The sequence below is a fragment of the Thamnophis sirtalis genome, unplaced genomic scaffold, assembly GCF_051295495.1.
Source record: "Thamnophis sirtalis isolate CommonGarterSnake01/CBP01778 unplaced genomic scaffold, rThaSir2_p1.2 scaffold_6, whole genome shotgun sequence".
NCBI lineage: Eukaryota > Metazoa > Chordata > Lepidosauria > Squamata > Natricidae > Thamnophis > Thamnophis sirtalis.
In genome coordinates this window covers 26,134,747-26,147,059 of record NW_028261386.1, presented here as the reverse complement: position 1 = coordinate 26,147,059, position 12,313 = coordinate 26,134,747, and the positions used below count along the sequence as shown (strand labels likewise).

General features: G+C 35.9%; 1 protein-coding gene across 2 annotated transcripts in view; it reads right to left on the bottom strand.

Annotated features, from left to right (window-relative positions):
- The window catches only part of MSRA (methionine sulfoxide reductase A), a 173,291-nt gene extending 162,581 nt beyond the window's left edge, over window positions 1-10,710 (bottom strand). The window contains exon 1 of one of the 2 annotated variants that reach the window (XM_014065929.2): window positions 10,487-10,710. In XM_014065929.2, coding sequence (XP_013921404.2) covers window positions 10,487-10,622 — 136 coding nt within the window. In that variant the 5' untranslated portion in view covers window positions 10,623-10,710. Of the gene's footprint in view, window positions 1-10,266; window positions 10,347-10,486 lie in introns of those variants that run through there. The other variant, XM_087717472.1, reaches the window with a different exon arrangement.
- Between the last annotated feature and the right edge of the window lie 1,603 nt (window positions 10,711-12,313).

Sequence of the window (12,313 nt, the reverse complement as noted above, 5' to 3'; positions counted from 1 at the left end):
GGCTAGGAACCCGGAGACTGTGAATCCTAGTCCACAAAGGCACAAAGCTAACTGGGTGATGTTGTCCAGTCCCTCTACCTTGGCTCTAGGAAGCAAGCAATAATGTGCCAACAAAATTGCAGAAACTAGTCCAGGCAGTCACCAGGACTCAACACTGACTCAAAGACACCAAACACAAAAAAAGTCATAGGTTATAGACAAAATTTAGTTGTAATGAAATCCTTTTCACAAATGATCTATGATGATTATGTCTGGCAAAGCACTAAACATAGAGGGGAAGTAGACTAAAAATTACATTTAAATTTGATTAAAAATAAAATACTTCTTTAAACAATAAAATATTGTTAAGGTATAAACATCTTTTTCCATATTAAAAATTAAAACTCAAATACAGGTTTTGTATGGGGTCTGAGGATTACATCAAAGGCAATTGAGGTCACATAGTAGGTTCAGGCTGCAAATAGTACATTCCTAATTTTGTAAATTTTGTAATTTATCATAAAGGTTATGTATTCCAAAAATTAAGGGAAAAATAACTAATAATTTTATCCATACAGTACATTAACAAAGTTATCAATGATACTTTCTATTAGAATAAATTATTCCTCTTATGTCCTGGAAATAGTTTCTAAATATACATGTTTATTGAGAGTTAAGTCCTATTCAGTACTGCTTACTTCCTGACAAACATATATAGAGTTTAAATATTCAAAAACTTTTATGTATTATTTAGTCCAAAACCATATTATGTCAGAAATGTGTTTGAATCAAAAATGCTGAAAGTATTATTGATTTTAATGAGATTTGCTCAGGACTTATTCTGGTCATATTTCACTGAAAACTATCTTTAAAAAGAATTTCACATTAAATAATGTAGTTCTACCTATTCTCATATTAAGAATCTATCTTTTTATGTAGCAAAGCTATCAACTACAGTTGAACTATTGAGAATTCATCCCAAATCTTCCAGGATTCCAGAATATTGATATATAAACTACATTTGTGCTATTGTGTAATTTCCATTTGGAAAATCAGAATTAGTCTTTAGTTCTATAACTATTCACAGTACAAGGTAAAGGTTTTGGAAGAATAATAAATACATTAACACTTTTTAAATTAATTATATAAAGTATATTTAAAATACATTCCTTAGGTGTAAAGTATTAAATAAAAGTAGATTAACATTTTTAAATTCATCCTTTGTTTGGGATTTGTAAACAGATAAAATATCACATACACCCAAAAAACCCAATTGAGTCAAGTAAGGATAATCTAATACAGACCTTGAAAGTAGTACTTCCCAAATTTTAATCTCAGATAGATAGTTTATAAGCATAGCAGGAACTTGGTAATTATTAGAAAGTGGGTATCCTGGATATAAGGATATGTCAAAACAGAGATCTGAACTGTCTGTCCGTTTCATTTCAAAGGAAATATTAAGCATATGTTTAAATATTCAAATCAATAGAACTTTAAAGGTTAGATATGGACTGGATTGAGTTAAATGTATATATTGAAAGATTAACCAAAATCTTAACTCCATTAATTATAATGGATCTTCAGTTATAACATATACAATAATACTCCATTTACAAAATGTTAATTTTGCAAAATAAAGTAGAACATGAAATATTTCCTTTTCAAAAAACATATATGGAATTTATCTATTCAATGAACCATTTGAGAATAATGCTGTAATAATTTCTGGAAATAAAGAGCTAAGCAAGTTTTTTTAAGCTAAGCATTTTTTAATCCAAATAAAACAAATCACTTTTCATACCATACAAATTTAGAAAACTATCATAATGCTTTGCTTTTAAATTACATTCACTGTTTATAGATTTACTTCTGCCTAAATATCTTGAGAATTACAGCTGTGATATTAACAATAATACACAAATAGGAATAAGCATATTTATAAATATGTTCATCTCACCTACTCACAAATTTGTATGAAAACTGTTTTAAGAAACTTAATTTTAATACATGAGGACACATCTATCATGTTTTAAAAATTAATCAAGATTAAAATAATTCAAGGCTTGATTGACAAGATATTTCATACATGTACTACAGAAAAATTATAAATTATTCGTCTCTTATAGCCTGAAAACAGTCTATAAATATACATGTTTACTGACAATTAAAATCTATTTAATTCACTGAAACTTACTTCCTGACAAATAGTTACAAACTCCACCTTTTAGATTCAAATCCATAGTTAAAATTACAATGAATCTGATTTTTATCTATTGTTCCTTAAACCAATAATTATTGTGGCACTTTTTCTTCTAGATATAGCAATTACAGATACAGTAAGTAAAAACATTCTTCATCAAGTGATTAATTCTGCCACCATCCAAACACAAGAGAAGTAACTTTTTCTCCACTACAAATTTTATCCAGAAATAATATAAAAAGAACACTGATCTCACACCTGTGTTATAAAAGGTAAATCCCCAAACTTCTGGTGAGCAATAGTAGAAATCCCATCTTCAACACTGCTTGTTCCTTTTCAAGCACACAGTGGTTACTTCCAATTGCATGATCTGGTCTTTCCCACTGACAGTTAATAGTAAAAGGAGAATGTAAACCGGGAGAGGAGAAATATAAAAAAGAAATGCTTTTCTTTTAAAGAAAATATTCTGATGTATTCTTGTTTCACAGAAGATCTCAGGATGCATCTTTGAAGAGGCTCCTTGAAAAGCTTTTCTAATAATAATATTTTATTATTGTAATTGTCATTTTATGATAATTAATAAGGAACTATCATTCCTAGTTTCCACTTTGACTTTTTAATCAATTTAAATATCATAGTTTTTAGCCTTTAAAAGTTAATACCTGCAGTGTTATGAAAACAGAAAAGGAAAATTTATATTCCAAATTTTAAAGCATCCACTCAATTTTAAAAATAAATAAATAAATAAATAACTTTTATCATACAAACTAATACCATTCTTTTCTATATAGAATGTTTTCACTTTTAGAATCTTTTGCCCCACCTCCTGTTTTGAAATCTTATACATACAAAATTCAGATGACATACGTATTATCCTACATATACAAAACAAACACTGTGATGGCTTCTTTTTAAAAAAAGGTTGCTTCCCAAGTCACTTATGAGCAAATTTAATAAATCATCTTTTTTTAAAAAATCCCAAGCGACTTTAACATCATTCTGAATACCAGGAACTTCTGTTTTTTTCCTCTATCCCAAGATGGTTTTCTTTTATGAAACTCAAGCCAATAAAATAGACAAAAGAACCCGATTCACTGAACCTTGCCAAGTCTTGCCTCCCCCCCCCTTCTTTTCTTCAGCTTACACTACTCATCGCTCCCAGCATGGCAACCTTCCCAAGCAGTCTTGGCAGAGCTCCAGTTTGTGCTAACCTATCAGAAGTTCTTGTTTCCAATAGAAGTCCTTTGAAAATCAATATATTATGCATATATTGTGCACAATTATCATTGTGCAGTATACCAACCATGATACCTGTAAGACAACCTGGATGAATGTATGGGTGCAGCTACCTGGATATGGTTTCTGACCAACCATACTGGTGGCCAGAAACCATATCCTGGCAACAACTTCCATTCTACTGCCAAACTGCAGTACAGATTTCATGGATTTTACATTGTAGGATAGTAATTTTTTTTTCTTTACTCGGTAAGCCTGGACAATTATAAGCAGCACTCAGAAATAAGAAATTTTCCTAGAAACGTTAGCAGGGAAGCTTTTCACATAGGAGGATCTTCCTATAGCATAAACAATTCATTGCATTAAGATTTTCTTGACACTAGCTGATGAGATGGGATGGGACAACCTTTATTGTCACTTTTTTTCTATGAACACACTGGCACATATTAAAACATGAAATTCTGGTGCCCGCTCTCAAAAGAAAATAAACTGAAATGATGAAAATCCACCAAGCTAACAGCATTATTGGGGACAGAATGCTTAATCCAAGTTTCTGTTGCAATAATGACACAGCAGTTTCTCACCTGCCAGTTTGTTAGTAACTCTAACTTGATGTACTCCATTTTAGGCTCTAAGGAGCACATTAGCAAACAAAATAGATGGCAATGACGCTCTGTATGGATTAGCCTTTAGCCTAGTTGTTAACCCTCCATGTTTGCCTCCTTTCCTCTTTCAATCATACCACCTCCTCAGAAGAAGCAGCTCAGCTCCAGAGGGAGACTTTCCTGCTGCAAAGGCTGCTGCTCCTGCTGCCTCCACCACCTAAAACTCTGAAAGTTTCAGAGATTGCAGTCAATTTCACACCCTCCACATAACCCACCAACACTTTTGCTGCTTGTAACTTCAACCGAAGCAGTCCAAAGCAACGCAGACTCTCCAGAATAGCTTTATCAATAGTTCCTCTCTTGCTAAATATCACCAAATCCAATACAGACTGACAGTCATAACAATTTTGTAATACAATTAATTCCACTGTCACAATTCCATAGAATCACTCAAACTGGATGACACTTTCATCTCCAAAACCCCAACACTCTTGAGAGTCGAAGCAGCTGCAGCCAAGCAAGATGCCGCCATTTTAGAAAAGCACACAAACTAAGACAATTTAGATTTTAATTTAAACTAACAACAATCTTACATTCAAAATATATTCAAGCATTTTTCAAAATGAAGCCAACTTACAAAATCAGTTGTCTGGTTAGGTTTTTATAACCAAACTCAAACCCTTACATTATGTAACATAATTACATAACATAACACAAAATATTTAACTGTTTATTCATGTGTTACTATAAATTATGAATGATTGTTTATTAAATGCATCATGGCTACCTACTCCAAAAATACAGTCAAACAGTTAAAAACATAAAAGAAGGACTTTTATGCCTAGACTTTTAAAAATCATAAAAATAAAAAGATGACAGGTGTGCCACAGACATGTTAACCCAGGCTTAGGAGCAGACTAAGTCTTAAGGGTCTTCCAGAACACCAGGTAACTGGTTATGTATCTCTGTGAGGATATGCTACAGGGCAGGGTATGCTACAGAAACAGCATATTTCATAGTCCTATAATATATCATGAATTAGGGAACCTGTAGCATACCCATTCTGCCCAAAGATAGCAGGCGGGTAGAAATAACTGACGATAGGTATTTCCTCAAATAACCAACCCTATGCTATTATATAGTAATATGTAATACCATGTTATAGTAATGTAAGCCAAATAATGTAATGCATGAATATAACCATAGTGTTTTATTCAATACAAGTAGTCGTCAACCACAATTGGGACCAGAATCTTGGTTGTTGAGTGGAGTAGTTAATAAGCAAGTTGGTAAGCAGACAAAGAGGAAGAAATGAAATCTGGGTCTTCACAATCCACATACTTTCTTCAGCCCAGTGGAGCTCATTTCTCTTTGCCATTTACTCACAAGCTGTTCCCTATTTACAAAGGATAGCATCATAGCCTAGTCGTCTGCTCAGCCCCCTACCATCTACTCTGATTGGGCACAGAGGAAAGCCTGACCATACTGCAGCTAGGGAAGTACAGAGCTCCTCAGTATTCATAGTATCCTCCCAAGATTATTCCTCCTGCTGTACCCTTTCCAGTCAATAAAGAAGTACTTTAGATGACTCAATACTGATGGAAGTCCAGGATATATCTGACCTGTTTCTTAAAGTTGTCTATCAACATTGATGGAGATGATGCAGACTGCTTTGTGCCTGGTGTGGTGGCACATTTAGGACCAAGAAGGGGATAGGATAGAGCAAATGCATTAGTGGAGCTGGGCTTATAGGTACAAACGTGATCTGTGCTCCCCAGATTTCATATGAGTCAGATTAGATTGATTACAAAATCATAGGGCAGGTAGAGGGACCCAGAAGTCCAAAAAAATGTCCATATCTGTCAAGTCATCTTTCATTTTCATAAAATAACAACTGTTGACAAACAACTTTTTATGAATAATCCATTGCTGCAAATCAGGCACAAATTTCTTCTTTCAGCATTAAGTGATAATTCTTTAAATTATCCTCCATGTCAAGAAATCCACAGTTCTTGAAGTTTTGATAGATTCCAAATACTGAGGATACAAGCAAGAGAGCATACAATAACTGTCTAAGACTCATATTAACTGATAGTTACACTGAGCTCAGTCATAAAGAATCCAATATTTTCAGTGGTGGGATTCAGCCAGTTCGCACCACTACAGGAGAATCGGTTGTTAACTTTTTGAGCAGTTTGGTGAACTGGTTGTTGGAAAAAATCATTAGGGCAAAGAACCAGTTGTTAAATTATTTGAATCCCACCACTGAATATTTTGTATGTGGTAAAATCAAGGAGTCCTATAGTCATTATTATTCAATGTAAACCACAAATTAAACAAATGACTTGAATGCAACTTAATTGTTAAGCAATATCAGTTTTATTCACAACAGACATTACACTAAAATTGATAAGAAGTCTCCCGTAACAGAGATTAAGAAATTATTATTAGATGTAATTCCTGTTATGTGAGAAGTAGAAACACCAGAGAATTAAAAGAAACAAACCCAGAAGCCATTGTGCTCAAGATATAATGTAATCTCTAGTATGCTGTTGTATTAATAACATTACTAAAGCTCTTAGCATGGTTTGGTATGCCACATCAACATTTCATCACTGAGTTATAACACATGAAACACTGTCCTTTTTTAAAATTTAATCTTATTTGGGAAATAGATATAGATGATTGCAATATTTTTTTCTCATTTTGGCATTTAGTGTCCCTTTATTCATAAGTAAGTATTTTCAATAATATTTTTAAGATGCTGCTTTTGCAAGCAGTTTCAAATTATCAATACATTATAAGTTTGCAGGGGAAATATAAATCTGTACCTGGATTCAGATACACATTGCATAACTCTATTTTAGTTTATTGCGCTCTGCCAGTTGCAGTTACTGGCTTAATTTACTTGAATAATTTATAGTTAAACAAACTGCAAATTAGCCTACCATACGAACCTAGCCAACATTACATAGGATTCCTCACTAAATGCTGACAAAGCTCATACAGAATCTACGCCATATGAACACTGAAGTGGAGATCAATGTTGCTCCCCTACAGTCAGCAACAACTAACGGAATAAAATCCACAGGGACTCCCATGTGAATGTTATTAAAAATTATTCAATGTGCAATGTCGTTGTCTAAGAAAATAGAGAGAAAATGTTTAAAATTATTTGTCATTGAATTCATGAATCCACAAATATTTTGATTCAAAAACAAGCTGTTGTATATTTAATCAGTCCACAAAAAAGGAAAATTCTAGCATAGTGTTGCTAACATCCATAATACAATGCCCAACAGTCAGAAAGTGAAATCCAAATAGTATCTACTTCAGAATCTCCAAGCCAATACATCTAAGTACCCACTTTCCAGGATTTAAAAAAAATATTCTGTAAAAATAGAATAAATTCTCAGTCTAACATAGTTGAGAGGATTGGTTTTTTCCCTAGATCTCAAAAGAAGGAAAATAAGAGCCATCTCCATCTTTGCTAAAGTTAATGAAAAATCAAAGTGCTATATACCGTATATTCTTTTTTTATAACTTTCTTGCTCTTAAGGAAGTGCTGAAAGAAATGTCTTTCTGGGTTCTGTTCCAAATGGGGAAAAAGACACTGGACACATGGAGGCTGCTTGGAAAGATGGTTTATTGGTGGACCACATGGCTTGAGTCCTGAACAGAAAAGGTGATCACATGCTTCAATGTTGGTAGAGAAGAAGAGAAGGGGAGAAGGAGGGGCTTGCTAGTCTTTTTATAACCTGTTCAGTCCCACCTCTCTGTTTCCTGTTCCTGTGTAAGAAATGTATTCTGATTGGTTGCAGACTCCCATGGGGCCATGCAGGGGCAACTCTCTAGGCTGTTTGGAATCCAGGTTTGGTTGAGTTTTCAGATGCCATGTGGTGAGTTGGGTAAAGGGCCAATATTATCATGCTTTAATCTCATCCCCCTTGAGCTGAAATGGAGAAGTCTTTATTATGTAAAGGGACTAGCTTAATGGCCCATTGACAAAGTGGGGATGGGCAGGAAGCTACAGACAGCTATTCTGTCTTTTTCTTTTCACATCCAGAGAAATATTCTGCCATTTCAATATTTCCTAGGATATTTCATTTTTCTGGGAGAGGGCTGGGTGATAACTTCCTACAGAAGAAAGACTGTAAAAAACAAATAAAACCACAAGTGATATTTTCATTCAGCAAACGGTACTCTGATTACAAAGCCATCTCAGAGAAGAACTTCAGCTTCCTTCAGTTTCAGTATAATACAAACATCAATGTAGGAAGACCAATAAGCAACTTTTCAAGGACTCCGGACTTCAAGGATTCTGTTCCGAACTGGAACAGAATCTTCTAAATGAGAAAAGCTTACCAATGAATACTGCAGACAATAAGAATGTGCTAGATATCCAGATATTACCTCAGAAATTGTAGCTTTTAAGTATATGCTGACATGTTGCTTTCTTTAAAGCTTTTATATTAAGAAATTCCAAATGCCAGGCATAAGTTCTCTTTTCAGTATTAATCCATAAAAACATATTTTATTTTCAACAAAAGAATGTACTGTAAAGATTGAGTGCATTATGAATGAAATCTTTTAAAGATCTTTTTTAACCATTTATGTTTTTAACCATTATAAATGCTAGAAGGCAGTGAACTGATTCATGGATTGTATTAAGCTATAATGTGGTTTACCGTATCCATAATGCATTATATGAACCCACCACTGTATTTGTAAACCATGATTTAACATGTGTGAATCTAGCCAACTGTGACTTGAACCAACTTCATTAAGTTTCTTGAACAAACTTCATTAAGACAACCAGCTTAGTGTAATGTATGAAGCTAACCAAATTATTGGCAATCTAGTCCTAAACGTACAGATATAAATACATGGCTTAGAAAGCTTTAGAAAAAAAATCCTAAAAGACAGGCCATCTCCATTTGTTAAGTTACTACACATGAATTGTGTTTATTACATGCATTGCATAAGGCCTCACTTTTTTCATGTTCACTTCCACTTCCCACTTAAACTGAAAAGATTACTGGGGATAAAATCAGAGGTGGGTTGCTCCCAGTTCGGTCCAAATCGGACAAAAGGATAGTAGCGACAAGAGGCTCCGCCCACCCACTCGGATGCATCGTGCACAAGCACAGACATGATCACAAGCAAACCAGTAGTTAAAAAAAAAAGGAAAACCCAGCACTGGATAAAATAAATGTGCCCTAGAGAATATGCCCAAAATGTCTGTTACTAAGCAAGACAGTTATATGAGTTTTGCCCATTTTATGACCTTTCTTGCCACAGTTGTTAAGTGAATCACTGCAGTTAGTAACATAGTTAAGTGAACCTAGCTTTCCCATTGTTTCTGCTTGTCAAAACGTGATCACAATACCCCGGGGATTCTGTAACCTTCATAAATACATGCCAGCTGCCAAGCATCCAAACTTTGATCATGTGACCATGGAGATGCTGCAACAGTCATGAGTGAGTCAGCACTTTTTTTCAGTGCTGTTCTAACCTTGAATGGTTATTAAACAAATGGTTGTAAATAAAGGACTACCTGTATGCATTTTCTCCCTTGACCTACCAGAAAATGTGCAATAAAAGAAACCTTTACTTAGCCTAGTTTCATTCTTGAACAGTATTTTAAACATTCGTCAAACATATTGTATTTAATTCCCTATCTATGTGGGCTTTGACAATGCTAACTAAGAAAGCAGGAGCATGTCATTGGTATAGCCAGGTTCTATTGTTACCGTTAATAGGCAGATATAAAATGCAATTAATAACACTATAGTTACAGAAATAAGAGGAATAATAAAAATATTTCAAGAACCCTGCAGTATTGGATATACAACTGGAGAACATAAAATGCCCTTCTAATAGACTTTATACTAGTTTATTTTCCTATGTCTTTAAGAGCAAAATCTTGAGCTGAAATTGACTGCTAAAATCTCTACCTGCTGATTTCTGCGGGTGAAGCTTATTACTGTGTTAAAAAGCAGGCCAGGTCCTTTTTTTCTCATTGTTTTTGTCTAAACACTTGAAATTTCAAGAAAATTAAAAACATTCACCGGGGGGAGCCTTAGCAATAATATTAAACCAAAGCTGGTAACAAATGAATAATTCATTTACTGCAAAGTCAAAAATAGCATATTAATAAAAGCACAAACCAAAGGCAATAGGCAAGCTAGACAAGACTACACGCACGAATAAGCATGCGCAATAGGCTGAACGGCTTTGCTTTACTTTTACGGAGCAGCCGCGCCAGATCCATCCTCACACTTGAAGGCGTATTCAGGCGCATGCGTAAATATTTTGTTTCGCAGGAAACAAAATATACGCCCCCCCAGACTTCAGAAAGCTCGTTGACGTTCCCCTTCAACGTCTTTCTCAACGCGCATGCGCAGGAAATTGCCTCACATCAACAGTTAAAATTAAATAGTGTTTTCCTTCTCCTTCTGCCTACCCGGAATACGGACGAGGCTCTGGTCTCTGCCAGGCAAAGCTGCTTCTTTGCTGGGAATTTTTAGGAAAACCGAAGCGGCTTCTCCCATGGTGGCGAAAGTACGGAAGAGACGGCAGGCAGTAACAGCGAAAAACATTCCACACCCCGTCCTCCGCCTTCTTTTAAGCCCCAAGGGCAAAAAGGAAGAAGAGGCGGTAATGACCTGCCTGACGGCTTGCGTAGGTCTCGGGACTTGGAGCACGCGCGGGAGAGAGAGAGACACGGGACCCGGTCCACGCACCGGCCCTGCACGGTCGTTGCCTCTGATCTTGCTGCTGGTTATGTGTAACTTCCGTTTGACTCCTAGGCAATGTTTACAACGGGATCGCTGGCCCATGGGAAGATATAGGAAAGGTTTGGACCTTAAACTACGAGTTTAGCATAGTGATACAGATTAACAGAGTCGGAAGGGACCTTGTAGGTCATCTAGTCCAACCCCCTGCCCAAGCAGACCCTACACTATTCCTGACAGATGGCAGTCCAGTCCCTTCTTGAAAGCTTCCAGTGATGAAGCTCCCATGACTTCTGAAGGTAACTTCGGTTCCATTGGTCGATTGTTCTCACTGTTAGAAAATTAAGTACTCACAGCTATTTAGTTGAAACAAATTCATAGTTTCAGGGCAGGTTCACCTATATCTTCAGAAGACATCTGTAGTAGCAGTAGCAGTAGACTTATATACCGCTTCATAGGCCTTTCAGGCCTCTCTAAGCGGTTTACAGAGAGTCAGCATATTGCCCCCAACAATCTGGGTCCTCATTTTACCCACCTCGGAAGGATGGAAGGCTGAGTCAACCCTGAGCCGGTGAGATTTGAACCGCTGACCTGCTGATCTAGCAGTAGCCTGCAGTGCTGCATTTAACCACTGCGCCACCTTGGCTCTGTTCTACCCTTCCTGGGGCTAAGGGACTGGTGGTCATGGAAAACAAGCACCTTAGTGCTTAGTGCTTAGTGTGTTGTGAGTACTCGGAAAATAGAGTTAATAGTACTTCCCAAATCTGGATAAGTTACCCAAAATTGGATAAAAGTTCTTTTTTCTTTCGGTAACAAGACATGAATCCGTTCATTAGCCAGTCACAAGAAGGTTCAAATTGAAGTGTTTTACCTGGCTTGGGGTAAAAAGGACTTTCTGATCAGCAGTTTTGGGTAATGAAGGAAAAAGCTTGGGAACTACTGGAATAAGCCATTGTTAAATCAGTCGTGGGGATGCTATTACTCAACACCACGGTTGGATAAAAGTTTGTTATTGTTTTGCTTTGTCTCTAAAATGTGGATTATATCAGATAGTTATCTACCGGTATGTTTTACTTAAGTATAATTTATGAGACTGGCTTTGCACAATGCAATAAATGTGACTAAAGGACATACTGCACTATAGTTAGTTTACTAATTTGGGAAGTTCACTTAGAACATGTAAGTTCAAAATGCATATACTCAGTTTCTGCATATTAACATTTAGTGTCCTAATATAGCGTTTTGTGTCAGCATAAACTCTATTGTATTCCATAATTCACAATTTCAATTTGTACAACATTAAGTTATGACCAAGGAAAGTATTTGTTGTTGTTAATTGTGAAGTTGTTTCCGACCCATCGTGATCCCATGGACAACGTTCCTCCAGGCCTTCCTGTCCTCTACCATCCTCTGGAGTCCATTTAAGCCTTCTGCTTCGGTGATTCCATCCAGCCACCTCATTCTCTGTTGTCCCCTTTTTTTGCCCTCAATCTTTCCCAGCATTAGGCTCTTCTCCAGTGCGTCCTTCCTTCTCTTAGGTGGCCAAAGTATTTGAG